The sequence below is a fragment of the Tamandua tetradactyla genome, chromosome 15 (genome assembly GCF_023851605.1).
Source record: "Tamandua tetradactyla isolate mTamTet1 chromosome 15, mTamTet1.pri, whole genome shotgun sequence".
Lineage (NCBI taxonomy): Eukaryota > Metazoa > Chordata > Mammalia > Pilosa > Myrmecophagidae > Tamandua > Tamandua tetradactyla.
In genome coordinates this window covers 39,464,189-39,481,161 of record NC_135341.1, presented here as the reverse complement: position 1 = coordinate 39,481,161, position 16,973 = coordinate 39,464,189, and the positions used below count along the sequence as shown (strand labels likewise).

At 47.8% G+C, this 16,973-nt stretch overlaps 1 protein-coding gene across 9 annotated transcripts in view; it reads right to left on the bottom strand.

Moving 5' to 3' along the window:
• The window catches only part of KIF9 (kinesin family member 9), an 82,302-nt gene that overhangs the window by 21,858 nt on the left and 43,471 nt on the right, over positions 1-16,973 (bottom strand). For all 9 annotated transcript variants that reach the window (XM_077129489.1, XM_077129490.1, XM_077129496.1 and 6 more), the window contains 11 exons: positions 13,525-13,602; positions 12,256-12,324; positions 11,454-11,558; positions 10,289-10,344; positions 9,463-9,553; positions 8,837-8,970; positions 7,084-7,278; positions 5,642-5,856; positions 2,713-2,889; positions 2,282-2,397; positions 1,784-1,888 (listed from right to left, as the gene is read on the bottom strand). In XM_077129489.1, the coding sequence (XP_076985604.1) occupies positions 1,784-1,888; positions 2,282-2,397; positions 2,713-2,889; positions 5,642-5,856; positions 7,084-7,278; positions 8,837-8,970; positions 9,463-9,553; positions 10,289-10,344; positions 11,454-11,558; positions 12,256-12,324; positions 13,525-13,602 (1,341 nt within the window). The remainder of the gene's footprint in view (positions 1-1,783; positions 1,889-2,281; positions 2,398-2,712; positions 2,890-5,641; positions 5,857-7,083; positions 7,279-8,836; positions 8,971-9,462; positions 9,554-10,288; positions 10,345-11,453; positions 11,559-12,255; positions 12,325-13,524; positions 13,603-16,973) is intronic.

Sequence of the window (16,973 nt, the reverse complement as noted above, 5' to 3'; positions counted from 1 at the left end):
CAGGAAGAAGCTAGGAGAGGCCTGGAGGGAAAAAGGCCTAGAGGAAGAGTAGCCCTCATCTGCTTCTGGCAGATGTGCTCTGCGGCCTTGCTTGGCAAAGTGGTGTCCTGGACTAGCACATGGACTTCATCTGGGAGCTTATTAGAAACACAGAATCTCAGACTCCACCCCAGATCTGCTGCACCAGAATCCATATTTTAACATGACCCTCTGTGAATTGTGTGCACAGCTCAGGTTGAGATGTACTGCTCCATGGGACCCTAAGAATCCACATAACAAACCCCATTCACTCAAGCCGTTTGCGTATGTTTTGGTTCCTCCATCTGGGTCAGGGAAGATATCAACTTAAGCCTAAATGTTAAGAATGACCCAACTATCAGAAGGTTTTTCAAATTATGAGACAAATCCAGAAGCCAAGAAAGAAAAGACTAATAAGCTTGATTTTATAAAAAAAAGAAAAAAAGAAAAAATAATTACCAAAAACCAAAGTAAAATCAAAAGAAAAATGACAAACAGTGAAAAATATTTGTAACTCATAATATAAAGAGCTAATCTCTATAATATGTAAAATTAACAAGAAAAAGACCAACAACCAATAGAAAAATGATCAGAAGATATGAACAGGGAGAAAAATTTAAATGGCCTGTAAGCATATGAAAAAGAGGCTTGACCTCATTCATAAGGGAAACACAAGTTAAAGCTACACTGAGAGACCATTTTTCACCTTTCAGATTAGAGGAAAAAAAAGTCTGAAAGTGAATCTTGTAGGTGAGCCCATGGGGAACAGACATCCACATCTTCCTGTGGGTGTGGGTGGGTCTAGAACTAGAAGGGTAATTTAGTACCAGCCATCAAAAGTGCAAATGTTCCTAACTCAGAAGTCCGCTTCTAAAAACTTACCTTTCACATAGATTCACACGTGTGAATTCATATTTGTGCAAAGTTAATTATCACAGCAATGTTTGTAACAGTAAAGAAATGGAACCTCCTAAATGCCCATCAACATGAGATGGGTTAGATAAATTAAGCTCTATCCCTGCACTGGAGCACTATTTTGCAGCTGCAGGCCCGTGGACTGACACGGAAAGACCTTTAGAATGTTAAGAATTATTAGGATGTCAGGGTTGTTAAGTGGAAAAAGCAAAATGCAGCACAATATGTAGGGGAACGATAGAAAAATGTGACAGGGATTTGGTGGAGCTGGGAGGAAGGGGGTTGAGGTGTTTGAACGTTTATGCTTTTCAATGTTTAAATGGAATGTATCACCTATTGAAAATGTAAACAAATAACCACAAAAATATTTGTAAAAGAATGAGCTCCCTTAAGCCCCATGTGTATCTGCCACCTGGTCACAGAATGGTGTATAGCACACAGAGCTCTCAGGTGGGCCTTGGCAAAGTAGAGACCCTCTGCTCCAGCTGGACCCACCCAGAAAGGAGGGTCCCAGACCTGGCCTATGACTAGCACCATGTCTAGCTCTGCCTTGGCTGCATATGATCCGGGGTCCACTGCTACCTATCCATAGTGGTCCCTGCTGGAGAGATCCTCCCTAATAGGCTGTGGTCTCAGAGGATCCCCAAGCCCTGTTATGGGCTGAGGAATCCCAGTTGGGCCCAGTCTAGTCCCAAGACTCTGGAGTTGGCCAAGGGTACCCACTGACTGCGAATGACACTGGGTCTCCCTGGACTGGCACCATCTCCCCCCCTCCAAAGGAGGGAGAATGATACCAGGTATCTAGGTAATGAGGTCCCCGAGGCCCCCACCCTCCTGGAGACCAAGTCACCTTCTGTTCTGTCTTGACTTTGGCATTGTAGAAGGAGATGGCATCTGGGCCCTCAGGCAGCACTGTCTGCTGTAGCTGGCTGAATTTGTCCTGGTCATCTTCTCCCTGGGGGAGACCCACACTCATCAGAGTCCCTTCAGGCTGGCAGTCAGGAGCCCCCATGGCAGGGCCTGTGGTGGGGCGTCAGGTCAAAGTCCCTTACTGGGTTTGCAAACCCCCACCCAAGGCAGCTCTCAACCACTCCCAAACTTCCTACAAATATCTGTCACTGCCACACTGGCAGGATGAAACACTGAGAAAGATGGCAACACAAGAGTGGTTTTGCTGTGCCCCGTCCCTTGCTAACTTGGAGAGACCTCTACCTGCCCCACTGCCTGGACCAGCCTGGAAGAGGCTGGGAGCACCCTACATCTTGCTATGTTTGTGGAAAGAACAGAGACAGAAAGGGTACTGTCCCACACTAATCCATCACCCCCACCCTGCCCTTGTGCCACTCACCAGAGACATGAGCCTATTAACAGGCACCATGCCTGGCCGGATACTGCAACCTGGCTTCAGTGCCACCTGCATGTCCTCAGGGATGACAAAGGACTCATTGTACCAGATGTCAAATTCTGCAAGGAAGTGGGGAGACAGCACTATCAGGTGTGGGAAAGCCCCTGAGGAAGCAGGCAAAAGCTGTATGTGCCTCTCTGTCTTGTGCTTGTTCCAGACTCACCCCCTGTTCACACTCTGCCCCAGGGTCTCAGCCTGTCCCCATCTCCATCTCCAGCCTGCACAGTCCTGGAAACAATAGATCTGAAGCCCTTGTTCGGCCCGTGCCTTAGCCAGAGAGAAGATCTGGGGGTGCTTTCCAGGACCCAGACTGTAGCCCTACCCCAAACCTCCCTGGACCTCAGGTGACCAGCCAACCTTCCTGACCGGCACACCTGTGAGCAGGCGGTGACGACACTGGTCCACCAGGTGCTGGCAGTACTGGATCTCAGCCCTGAGGTCACGCAGGTCCTGGTACTCGCTGCGGTACTGCTTCTTGAGGTCTTTGAGCTTCAGGATCAGTAAGAATTCGTCCTCGTCGATGATCATCAGCCCCTTATTCTCATATTCACCTGCAGGAGGATGGAGGAAGTCAGGGAATGAGGAGGGCTTCACCTGAGTGGGAGGAAGAAGGCATTCAGGAAAGGGGACGGTGCTGGCAGAGCACCAAGACAGGAGACAAAGAAGGGCTGGGGCATGGCATGGAAGTGGGCGTGGCATGAAAGGCGCCAGATTCCAGGGGCCTGCTATGTTCTGCTGTAGCCTGAGCGTGCCTCACAGGTAGGGAGGAAGCTCAGATCAGTGAGGTTCCACTGGCATTTTAGAACAAACAGTAGGTAGGAGTGGGCAGAAGAGAGGGAAGAGATGCCCATGCTCCACACTTATTTTGACCTTAAATCCCTATCAGCCAAAGATATTCAGCAAACACTCCTAGTATACGAATTTTGTGTTTTTGAAATAATATATACATAAATTGCCATCATTGGCTAATACTACAAGGCACTTTGGGTAAATTTCATCATTAATATAACAGGCAATGTAAATCCACATTTCAAACTGCCCTCTTAATGAGTTCAACATTTTCTAGCTTTCTTATTAGAGACGAATAGATATTTTTATCACATAGAATGGTTGTCAGAGAACTCCAGGAGGGCAAGAGGGGTCAGATGTGCTATTAGCCATCCCTTCACCCACAGTCTTTTTGCATGGGAGGCTTTTAAAGGTTTGACAGTTTGGCAAGGGTTGTTGGGTTAAGACAAGATAACATGGCCTGTGGAGCTACTCAGTCAGCTGTGCACTGGTCATAGCACCTTGAAAGTTCAGCAAAGGTGTCATGTCATCACCCCCTACCCCAGGTGTGGGGCTTTTACCCCCAAGGACCCTTGGCAAGTGAGTCCTGCGTGGGACCTGAGATGTGTGGCCATCTGACCTACAGGAGGAGTACCAGGTGCAGGAGGAAAATGTTAGCATGTTTACTAGGGAAAATAAGACTCATTAAGTATCACTGATACCATTAATGGAGAAGCAAGGGTCCCAACTCGAGGCACTTGGAGTCCAGAGTCACCCTCACCAGATCCCTTCAAGGCAGAGTGGCCTGCTGTGGGCTTGTATGACGTCCTGATGTAGTTCCTTTGATAAGCACAAATCCTATACAGAGTAGAGTCTTCACTCTGTTGAGATGGGGACTGACTGGAAACAACTTTTGTGTTGCCCAGAAGTTTTATGGTTGTCTCCAACATACACACGCACATAAACTTAAAAGACTTTAACTTAAAAATTATTTTGGACTTTTCTTTTATAAAAGATGAATGTTCTAAACTCACTAACCTTTCTGGGCCAAGTGAGTACCTAACACTTATCTTGAAAAATGAATTTACTTAATTTGTCTCTTTAAGACGAAGATGAAATTTTAATAACTATAGGGAAGCCAACTGCTTTTGGAAGAAAGGGCAAAAATGCTTTTTGGTACCAAAAGATAAAGCTAATAAATAATTTTTAAATGTGCTTCCTCTTCTTATCCTTTGAAAAGGTCCATTTTCAGGCATATTTAGGAGTTAGTGAGGTATCAGCAGAGCAATATGTATGTATCATTTAAAATATGTAAATATTTAATAAGGATTTACATTTTCAAAGAAGTGTGGGCAAAGGAGACAAAGAAGTGCTTCGTGGTCCTGTAAGACATTTACTGTGTCCCCTTCCTGGATGTTCTGGGTGGGGTTATGTCCGGAGCCACCAGCATAGGCCTTCTCCAGTTTCCAGAACCGTAGAGGGCCTTGACCTCTGAATAGCGTCCCATGAGTGGTCTATAGGGTGTGAGCAGATTGGACCCAAGAATTTGGAAATAAAGTTGCCCTCTGAGAAGAAATGAGTAAAATCCACCCCCTGTGAGTGAGATGATCCATCAGGCCTGTAGGATAAAACAAGGTAAGGTCTGGAGACACCTCAGGTGACCAGTGAGGCTGCTCTTGCAAGCTAGCCTGGAATGGGGTTCTGATTTAGCAACAGAATGCCCCAACCTGTGGTGTGCCTTTCTGGACAAAGACAGTGTGATTGAGTGAGGAATGTGAACAAGAGTGGACTTTGGACCACCTGCCTCAGAGTAGGGGCACTCATTCATTCATTAAAGCATGGGGTCAGAACCATTGGTTCAGCTGGGGATCTGCACTTGATTAGAACCCCAAAAGAGGCCTCTGCATGCTCAAGCTTGAGGTCCGTGACCCACAGGGCAGGTGTAGGCAGCACCTGCCACTGAGGCAAGCATGGGGTGAGGACAGCCACACAGGGTCCCTGGTCTCTGAGTCTGCCAGTCACCCTGTCCCCCCATACCACCTGCCCTAGGAGAAGAGGGCTTGCCAGGGTTCAGCATGGGGAATCATCTTAACGACAGGAAGTCTCTTGGCCCTGTGTATTTGTATTCTCATTTCTGGTCTCTGGTGGTCCCGAATAGCACCCCATCCAGTCTGACTACCCCTGGGCAGTGATACCACACCAGGACCCAAACAGAAGTAAGGTTCCTGAGACCTTGTGGGAGTGACCAGCTGCCCAACTCTCTCAGGAAGCCTGTGCAGAACCAAGGGCATATTTCTCCATGGACAGCAGAATATACTAGGTGGAAGGTCCAGCACCTAGGTCTGAGATGATGCCACAACAGGGAACCCACAGGCAGAGGCAGGCTGACAGGGATGGACTCTATATCGTGCCTCCACTCCAGAGCCCCTCCTGGGCCCTCCCTACCTTGGTCCTCCAGTGCCCAAGGCTGCCTCTTTTGGAGTAAGATGATTCTGACACCCCACAGCCCTCTTGTCATCCTCACATCACATTTACCTTGCTTCTCCCTTAGTGATTTCTGGAAATTCAGTGCCTCCTTGGTTTCATCAATCTCCCGCTTGATGGCGTTGATGCGCTGTGTGGTCTCACTGGCCCTTTTCCTCCGCTCATTTAAGATGGATTTGTTTTCTTTGAAGATACGGTTGATCTCACTACCTCGCTCATTCTTAAACTCCTCGAAGGCCATGGGCTTGGAAGGCGGGGTGCTGGGTCTGGAAATGGAGAGTGAGAAGGAGGGGGAGAGAGAAATGGGGTGGTGGCCTAGGAACCACAAGTACTTCATCTTCCTCCCCTGGGGCTTCGGTGGGCAGGAATCTTGGAGACCCTCTACCCCACCTGCTAAACTGTGTGGGAATCACTCCCTCATGTCTGTTTTACACAGCACACAAAGGGGTGCATGCCCAATGAAGAAAATGAGGAAAGCAAGGACAAATGGAAGAAACAGAAAAACAAAAACCATTCAGGATCTGTGGGCTACCACACTTTGCTGTACCTCCTTCCAAGGTATCTTCTTTGATTTATTTTTAAATGGTTGAGGTCAAGCTATATAAATAATTTTACATTTTGCTGTTTTCATTGAAGTATGCTTTTCATGCTATTGAAAACTCTTTAAGAACTCTAGTTAATGAGATGTAGGATGAAGTTTTGGGGCAGGGGGAAGTAGAGTGATGCCTGCAACTTACTTTGAAATACATAGAAAAAAAATAAGATGGATGGATGGATGGAGAGAAAGATGAACACATGATAAAACAAGCATAGTAACATGTAATTGCAGAGTCCAGGGTGCTCAGTGTATAATTCTTTCAACTTCTCTGAATGTTTGAACATTTTCATAGGCTGGGGGAAAAATTTGTCCCACATGCCCTCACACAATCCAAGAGCAGAGATGATAATTCACTTAGCGCTTTCCCTTATGTTGGAAATTGAAGGCATTTTCAAAATTTTTTTCTTTTATAATTGATGATGCAACAAACATCTTTTTTGCATAAATCTTTGTTTACAATTCTAATTATTTCCTTAGGACAGGTTACAACAAACTGACTTACTGACTTACCAAGGAGGGAAGCTGGGTGGCTTGAGGAAAATGAGGAAAAGGAAGTGGGTTTGCACCTTTTCACATTTTGAGAATTTTATACCTTTTGAATGCATTACTTAGTAAAAAAAAAAAAAAAAAAGAAAGAAACATAAATTGTTCAAATCTCTGCTATTTGAAGGGTCTAAAATGAGTCCAAGTTTAACTGTGTATCTTTGATGACACCTGAGATTGGACTCTTTTACAAGTTCATAAGCCATCATGTTTCTTCTTTTTGGACAGTGCTCCTGGTCTATGCCTCTTATTCCCTATTCTATTTCTTGTCTATCTGCAGGCAGTCTTACACACTGAGGGTCACACTCTACTTTTGGCTAATATGGTGTAGGAATGAAAGTTAAGTGGTCACCTGGGTAGGCGAAAATCCTCCTTTGGGGAGTCTGAAGGAGGAGGCTCAATACTGGAGGTCTCCCGGTCCCGCAGAAGCATGTCTTTGACATCCCCATCCTTAGAGGACGGTGCCAGCTGGGTCTTGGAGGTGGAACTCACATCTAAGTCCTTGCCACTCACAGGGCTGCTGGCACCTTCCTTTCTTGCCAAAGAGCTAGAAGGAGAAAGCAGGGAGCCCCAGGGCCCAGTTATGGAGGTAAGGTATTTCAGATGCCACTGGAAATGACCTTCCTCAGTCCTCACTATACCAGGAGCCCCACCACACCTTAGCTCCTATTTTGATCATATCACGGAGCAAAGACTATGAACTTAAGCCATGCAGATAGGGAGGGAGAGTTTTTCAGCAATGGGGACCATGTTTCACCCTTTCATCAGAATGAGAAATCCTCCATTGAGCAGTCTCTGCAGGAGACACCTGTGAAGAATGGGCACAGATTCCAGGGATGAAAAGCCAGTGGATCTGTGGGGTGAGGGTGGGCCACAGGCTTTCAGAAGCCACAATGGCTGCTGAGGTATTAGCCACACAAATGTCCCCAGGAAGGACCGACAGAGCACCAACCCAGGTGCATCTGTCTGTGGACAAATGGTAAAGCAAGACAGGTCTGTCCTGCTGCTCTAATCAGTCCATGCCCTGCTCTTCCCACTTAACTCAGTGGCCATGTTGACTCCCAGGAAAGCAGTTGCCCACCCTTTCCGAGCGATGGCTCATGGAATATCCTCCCTCTGGAAAGCCACTGACTCTGAAAAGCTGAGGAAGCCCACGGCTTTTCCCCCATTTCCTCCTCTTTTCTTCTTGCAACAAGTGTGGTTTGGAACAGAGCCTTAACCCATCCATTACTGTGCTGATTACTCAGTGGCAGAACAGAGAGGGCTGAGGTGTGACTGTCCTTCCTAAAGAGGAGAGAGAAGACCAAGGACATCTGGCAACCTCTGCCATCTGACTGTTGTCCTGCATGTGACAGTTTTCTACAACTGGTTTTGGCCCATGTCCAAGTGATAATAACAGCAACAAAATATACCTACTGAGTAGTCATGTGTGGGGACTGCATTCGTTCATTTAAGCTCACAACCATTCCAATGGCTTTGATACTATTATTATTATCAGGCGATTTTAATAATGAGGAAAGGGAGGCACAGAGAGGCCTTGGGTGTAAGAAGTGCAGAGCTGAGATCTGGAGCCTGCGCTCTTCTCTACTGCTACAGAGCACCTCCTGGGGAGGTTGGCTCATTAAGCAACCATGGACATCTCCTACCTTGCACACAATCAAGTCTTCTGTGAAAAGTGGATTAGAGTGTTTAAGTGATGTGAGTATCGGTCACCTGAGTCACAAAAGGACCCTAGGGGAGGGTGGAGGGAATCACGTGACATTCCAGAGGGTACGCCTCTGGGGTACCACCTTGGGTCTCCCTGGACTTGGCCACTCATCAGTGGCATGACCTTGGGAAGTTAATTCTCTCTCTGAGTCTTGGTTTTGTCATTAGTAAAATGGGGACAATAACTCCCACCTTGTGGGGTTGCTGTGAGATAAGAAGTAACCCCTGTGCTATCAGGACTGGCCCCAGCCCAGGCCCCACAGACCTTGCTAGCATTGGTAGCAGTGACATCTATCATGACATCACAGTGGCTGAGACACTGGGGGACAGCTCATGTCCTCCCTTTTATGCACCGAGGAGGGCCAGGTGCTGAGCCGGCAAAGCAAGAAGGCACTCACCTGAGCTGGTCTTTGAATGCTTTCCTGGACTTGGTTTTCTTCCCAGGTTTGACAGAGAAAGGGACGACCCCAAGCCCGAAGCCTTGTCCATCAGGCTCACCCACTAGGTGGCCATCAACATCCATGAGCCCTGCCTGGAAGGAGAGACCAGCCCCAGGGTCATGGGTTAGAGTATAGGTTTGGGCCCCTCAGGGTCTGCCCGTGCCCCACCCCCACCCCCCAGTGTATGTGGGTCAAAGGCTTGGGGTGGGTATGATTCTCCCACACCCTGAGACGTGGTTGCTGCTGAGGCCAGTTTCAGGCTGTCCATGACAGCCACATGACTACCCTACTTGATGTCCGCTTTCCATATTAACTCCTCTTATCAGTCTGGTGCCTCATTCCAAGCCCTGAGGCTCTTAAAGTCAGTTTTTGTTCTAACTCCAGGAACAGGTCCTGTTCATTATTAGTCATGTCTCCAATTTATGAAAATCATTTTGAATTCATGTGTGACTTACTCTGGCAAGGGTCACTCCATGCCTATCCTACTGTTACCTTTATCTGTTACAACCCTAGATCTGCTTTAATGCAGGCTGCCTGTGGCCTCTGGAAAGGTGTGAGGATGGGAAAATTTGAGGTGTCCTTACCTTCTGGACAGCAGACATAGCTGCAAAGTCATTCTTGTCTATGAGGGTGTACTTTCTGCGCAAACTGGACTCCACTTCCTGTTCCTGTTGGCTTGGGAGAGACAGTGAAAGAATACCTTGCACCTCAGGACACTCTAAACCCAATGGAGAAAGAACCAAGTGCCAGGGTTAGAAGTCATTTGTGTAAGGCCCCCTGTGACAGAGCCATGCCCTCATCATGAACAAACTAGATAAAACAGACAAAATGACTTCATCTTCCCACCCCCAACATACACACACACATCATCCAAACTACAAACCTGCAGGGCCTCCAAGATGACACTGAACAAGCACTAAGCCTACCTCTGGGCCATGTTCCCCCAACTGGGTTCTGATTCAGAATCATATAACCAGTCACTGTGTCACCACCCAGCAAAAGCCACTCATGCTACAGATGTGTCTGCACCCAAATAAACCACAATGCCTCTGGGGAAGGTGGCATTATCACCATGTCATGCTCTAGCTATGCTCAGCGTTGGTGCTCCATAAAGACCTCCTACCCAACTAAAGAACTTTGTAAACATCCAGCAGGGTTCACCTCCTCTCCAAGTAGCCTTGAATGGAGAGCTATCCTCCCTGCCTTCCCCAGGGGAAGCAAAGGGCAGGAGGATCCCACAGCTCAACGGGGACACTAGGAACCTGAGCACACCCTGAGGTTTCTGGTCTGGCTCCTCACATACAAGAGAGGGTAGAAGAGGGTGGGTCTGGAAGCACGTGTCCTAACAGTCCAGGAAATGAAAATAGCAGCCTGATGTGGATATGGGTTGGGAAGCAGGAAGTCCCTCACCTCAGAACCACCCGGAACTGATTGAAAACCTCCTGGATCTGTCTGAGGTTGATTATCTGGAAGGAAGAGAGCAAGGCAGAAGTTAGACTGTAGAGTACAAGAGGACCAAGTCTGTGTCTATGTTAGGAGAGAAACCAGCACAGTAAACAGCTTCTAAGCAAAGTGGCCATCAAGCTCTCTTGAAGAGCAGAGAAACATCTGGTTAGAACTTTAAGACTATTTATTGAGGCTATAAAAATCACCTTTTCTTAGTTGGGATCTCTATAAAATTTAAATGACACAGTAGCTCTTGAAAATACTTTCTAAGAAAAAAATTATTGTTCTTAGCAATCTCCTGCTTCTAAAAGTTTCTGCCTGCCATTTTTCAGATGGAGCCCATTTGTGGGCTTTTCTGCATAGACATAGACATACACACACCTGTGGCTGGAGGAAGGTCATCAGCTTCCTGGACCTAAAGGAAGCATTACCCTTGATCAAGCCAGCAGAGCCAGCTCCTCAGTTGTCCCCAGGCCTGCCTCTCAGTTGCCCATGGTAACAAGCCCTGGATCTACCCATATGTGTCCTTAATGAAGAATTTGATGCCCTGCACTGTGAAAATAGGATGCATCTCTCCCCCTGAAGACCCTTATTTGTGCATCTGCTGTCACCCTCTTCTTGACCCACTTCAACATGGGCCTTGAGAGGTCTGCATTATAGTCAACCAGCATGACCACCAGCCTTTATCAGCCTCACTTTGCTGGGTACTGCCAAGCCCTGCAGTTCAATTAATCCCAACACAGATTCCCTCCCCACTGAACAGGTAAGGCAACTGACTGTACACAGGGCAAAGCAATTTGCTGAAGTCACTCAGAGAGAAGGCAACCAAACTTGGACTCCCTAATGGGCAGCCTAGTTTGTGACCCCTGTGATAGGCCACCTCCTATATGGGTGTGTCCAAGGCTGCCAACCACTCTGTGGAGCACCCATGGCCTCAGAAAACCCTAAACTCAGAAGCTGAGACCGTGGTGGGCTCAAGGGCTCCTGCTGCCAGGGGTCCAGTGCTACCCTCCACCCACTGCATCCACTCAGTGTGAGGTCCTGAGGTCAGCACAGCACCCATAAGGGTTGCTCAGAAAAGGGAGACCCAGGCCAGGTGGGCCTGGCAGTCTCATGGAGGGCTCCTTACGTCAATCTCATCCAGCGTCCCCTCCAGGTACCTCCGCACCTGGGAGTTGATTTCGGCAATCTGGATTTCATCCATGGGATCATAGGTCACAAGGGTGCGGTTGGTCTTGGAGAAGGATGCAGAACATGTCAATAAGCAACACAGACCTTAGCCCAGCAGGGGCAGCAGGGGCTGTTCTGAGAGCTGATTCAAGGAGAGCATAGACCCTGGCATCCCAAGCTAGCCCCACTCCCTTCACCACTAGGTGCTGGCAGAGAGGGCCTAACACAGGCCATGTGCTCAGGTCAGAAAGGGGCAAGGGGTTGGAGAAGGGAAGGAAAGGCCATAGGACATGGGGCCTACTACTGTGGGAAAGGGGACTCTGTGGCCAAGTCCCAGCACAAGAGAACTCCTGCCCCACCCATTGCCTTCATGGTCTCTTGCTGCTGCCCCCTCCCCACCCCTAGCCTACCCCACCTCCTGTGACCTTGACCCTCTGCCTCCAATACCCCTGTCCATCTGGTATCCTTGCCCGTGGTCTCTCTGCTTCTTGTTTTCCAGCCTCCCTGGCCTCAATCTCCCACACCTTGGTTCAACCTGCCTCTCTTCCCTGTGGCTTCTGTTCCCTCCCTAACTCTGCCCCCACCCCCACACCCCAATATGGACTCTGCCCTTGCTCACCCAGTCCCTCTGTCCATCCACCTCTCTGCCCATCCAACATTCCTGCCCTGTGACCCCTTTTGCCCCTTTCCCACCTCATCCTCCTCCCTAGCTGGCTCCCTCCAGGTTCCCCTAATCCCCCCTCCTGCCTTTAGCCCCTTACCAGGCTGTCATGAATGGCCAGCTCCTGCTTGAGCAGTACCAGCTCCTTCTCCAGGTTCTTGACCATCCGCTGCCAGGGAAACAGCATGGGAGGGGGGACAGAGGGACCATCAGAGAAGATGACCTGCCTCCTCTACATGAAGCACACAATTCTCCACCTTGTACCCAGCTATCCCAGCTCTTCCTAGTAATTCACAGAGTCCGATCTCAGTACGTGGGCACCTCCCTCCCTTTCCCTACTGGGGCATGATTAGGGTCTGAGAGGGCAGCCCCTTGGCCTCTGCCTGTTACAGCAGGGAAGACAGAACCAGAGTGAATACAGGTGCTCCCAAGGGCTCAGACTGTTTCTACCTACCAGAATAATGGCCCTCTCAGCGCAGCTCACTGTCTCCCAGGACACTTTCTACATGTGGACAGTCTTTTCCAGGATATACCCTCATCCTTCCCAACCATATCATCAACATATACCTTTCAATTTCCCACTGACAACCAGGTATGTCTAATTTTTTGCTGCTATAAAAATGCTGCAAGAATGTCTTTGTATATATCTTTGTGTTCTTAGAGATTTTGGTGGGATAATTCATAGATATCTGAATATTCAGAATATTCAGAATATCGGAATACACCTTTATGTGAACTGCCGCCATTGCCTCTTTCCTACTGCCCTGCCAGCCTCACTCTACTCCACTCCATGCCAGTCAAATTAGCATGCTGTTCTTCCTCAAACATGCCTGACACACTCCAGCCTCTGCATCCTACCCTCCAGCCTGGGATGTCCTTCTAGGTATTTCCATGGCTCATTCCCTCACTTCTTCATGTCTTTGTTCAAAAGCTATCTGCTTAATCAGGTTCACCCCAAACCCCCCATGTGCAACCCCCTCCCCACCCTTGCCTAATTTTTAGCCTGCTTTGTTTTTTTTCATAGTGAGTATCACCTTCTAACACACTCCAGACCAATGCTATCTCATACAACTGTCTGCAGTGATAGAACTGTTCAATGTCAGTGCCACTAAACTAGCTCCATGCAACTAGTGAGTACCTAAAATGTGGCTAGTGTAACTGAGGAAGCAAATTTTTAATTAAATAGCCACATGTGAGCAGAACTCACCTATTTGTTATGTTTATTATTAACTATCTTTTCCACCCTGAGCAGAACATAAGCTTCTTGAGAGCAGAGATTTGTGTTTCTGTTTGTACACTAAGTTATCTCAAGTGCTTCACACACACACACCTCCCCACAATGGGCGCCTGCCCACAGTCCCCTTAGTACCTCAGCGTCATACTTTTCATTGATAGCAGGCTCAGTAGTGACCAGCTTCATTCTGCTGGCAAATCGCAGTGAAGAGAGCTGAAAAACAGATCAGACACATGTCAGCTGGCTCCCTATTGAAGCCTGATCTCAAGGGACCAGCCTTCTCAGAGACCTGGCCTGTCCTCCTCGGACCCTTCAGAAGGCCTTGCTAATATGAGTTGACCCATTTCCCCAAGGGGACAGTTGACAAAAGGGCCCTCAGCAGCAAGATCCCCCAGCTGGAAGTGGACAGAGGAGACAGTCTATAGCCCAGGCCTCATCCTGTAAATTATGAGGAAGTATACTGGTCTATTTCTTCATGCAAATCTGAACAGCTTCTACCTTTAAGCTTTCCTCAAGCAACTCCCACTTTGCCCAGAGTGTCCTTTCATACCCTCTCTGCTTTCTAAAGTTTTACTCTTTCTCCAAGACCCAGCTCAAAGGGTCTTCCTCCCTGAAGCCCTCCTGGATCTTTTCCAGATGAAAGGCCTCTGCCCCTCCCACAAAAAACAGGTCACCCCCTTCAGAAGGGTGGCCCCTGAATCCTATTTCATACCCTTTTCAGAGTCTAGATCAGCACTGTCCAATCGAAACAAACCACATATATAATTTTAAAATTTCTAGCAACATATTAAAAAAGGCAAAAAGAAGCAGGTAAAATTAATTTTAATATATTTTATTTAAGTTTAAACAGTATATTCAAAATATCAGCAGGTCAACATGCAATCAATATAAAAAAAACTATTATTGAGATAGTTTACATTCTTTTTTTTCTTATGAAGTCTTTGAAATCTTGTTTGTATATTACACATATAACACATCTTGATTTCAACTCACATTTCAAGTACTCAGTAGCTGCACCTAGCCAGTGGCTGTTATTATGGACAGAGTAGATCTGCTCCAACTTTACTCTGCCTAGACTCCCCTAGGCCACGTCCCAGGAATGCATGTGCCCAGGCCCACCATGGAGTGGATTCAGTAGTCTGTGTAGGAATGAATGGTTCTCCAAATTTAGAGGGCCAGCAGGGGTCTAGGGTAGGTTCATTCTGGGGTGATAAAACCAGACTCCATGTATGAATTTTTTTTGATTTTCTTTTTCTGAATTGATGTGGATGTTCTGGGAAATGATCATGATGATGGATGTGCAGCTATGTGATAATATTATGAGTTGTTGATTGTATATCAAGAATGGAGTGATCATATGGTGAGACTCTTTGTGTTTGTATGTTGTTATGTTGAATAATAATAATAAAAAACTTTTGAGTGTGTGAGGAATCACGGTTTTCCCTATAGGACCAGCAAGTCTTAGGTGTGTGGCAAACGTTGAACCTCAATAGTGGGGGGAATAGGAATGGCCTTATTAACCTTTGTTACCCAGTGACAAAGCCCAAAATTTAGCCCAGCAGAGTCCAAAAGGGTGTGTGTGTTTGCGTGTGTGTGTATAGGTATGTATAGCTGTGTGAGGGGAGTGTGTGCCAGTTGGCCTCTGGATCTCTGGCCAATTACTTGTGAGCAGAGATATTTGCAAAACAGGTAAAAGAATCCACTGGGAAAGAAACACTCAAGAGAAAGCATGCTCCAAAGAGACTGCAGGGACCCGTGAGCCCATAGAGTGACGTCTGCATGGAGGGTGTGTGTGTGTTTCTGCCCAAGTCTCTGGAGAGGGGCAGCTAGCCCAGGGTAGTTATGGCTGGAGGCCCATGAGGCGGGCCATGTGAGCAGACCCTTGGGAAGCAGCCTCATTGCTGTGACCCCCTGCCTCTATGTTTGGGGAGGGGTGGAGGGCTCCTCGTCAGCACTCAGGAGCAGCCAGTGGTGGCAGGAAGCAGGCCTTGAGATCCCAGCCTCTTACCATACTGGGCTCACTCAGAGAAAGGGCCCAGAAATGGGGAAGCAGGCTTGGAATGGGGATATGTCACCCGGAAGTGGCCCAGAGGAAGGACTGAAAGGGCTCTTGCTTGGGCAGTCTGGTCTGGTGGGTAAGAGCTCTTGTCACTAGGCCACACAAGTAACGTTGGACAGTTCTCACAACTTCTCTGTACATTGGGGAACACCTGCCTCACAGGGTCACTGGGAAACTTAGTGATGAATTATATAATGTGCTTGGGCTCACAGCGAGCCCTCGGAAAGAGGTCATTAGAGTTGGTGTCGTTTCTGTGAGGGGCCAGATCAGACTCTCCTGTACCAAGCCCAGCAGCAAGTATGGCCACGCCTCTGATGCTGCAGTTACTCGTGCACACACATGCGCTGTTATTGCACAAAGCAACACAAGCTGTAACAAAACTTTTTTTTTTTTTTTGCATGGGCAGACACATAAGAACATTTTTAAAGTTTTAAAATATTTGGAGAAAAGACTCATTAGCTTACACACTTCCAATCTGCTTTTATCTCATTATTCCAAACTCGTGAGACTCCTGCAGCAGCTCCTTTGGGCTCTGTGGGCTCAATTCTAGGTATCCAAGAACCAAGCGGTGTGAGCACAAGTCCCTAAGGACAACAGGTACTTTGCTTCCCATGTTGAGACCATCTCAGGAGGGTGGGAATAAGAGGAGAAAGAGGCCATCTTTCTTCCTAGGAAGGCAGCCAGGAGGCCCAAGTTTCTTAGGGCCCCTCTTGGGGTTTAACCATGTTTTGTTATGAGAGGAGGTTAACCAAATGCTTCCTCTGGGGATGCTGCCTGCATGTCAGCTGGGCCTTTCCTTCCAGCCATCCAAACCCCAGGGTGCTAGATGTGTGTTGGGAGAACTCCTGCTGAAAGTTGGGATGGTCCCTAACATGTGCAGTGGGAGGCCCTCCAGGAGTGTCCTGCCCTACAGTATTCCTGGAAATGACTCATTTCACATAAATGGATTCTTTAGGTGTCTGAAACTTGCCCTAAACATCCACACTTGAAAAGTAAAATTTTTAAGGACAGTTTTCCAGATTTGTATTATTTATGATGTGCAGCACTTCCAAGGAAGGTTGTGGGGAGAGCCCTGGCCTGGAGGTACTCGGACTCATCTGCACCACTACCTCAGCCCTGTTTTGGGTACTTATTATGGTTTCGGACTTTCATCAGCTGTCCCCCTCCCTGGGCCACCCTGTGTCCTGCCACTGGGTTAGTCAATCTGAGTCACAACTCTGGCCACAGCCCTCCCCTACTCAACTTTCAGGACAGTTTCAGTCACCTGCAGAACAGCCAAGACTTCAGCCCCATCCAGCCCCTACAGTTCCTCTTTTCTTCTCCTTCCACTGCAGGTGGCCAGGATGTTCCTGGCATGGGCCATGTTTTCAGTCCCACCATCTTCTCCGCAGGAACATCTCCACTCAACCCTGTCACCAATCCTTTAACCCCAGCTCATTACCCACCTTACCCCAAATTTCCACGCTCTTCTGAAGTGCATCCTTCATCTGTGCCTCTCACATAACTTAGGAACATGGAGTATCTT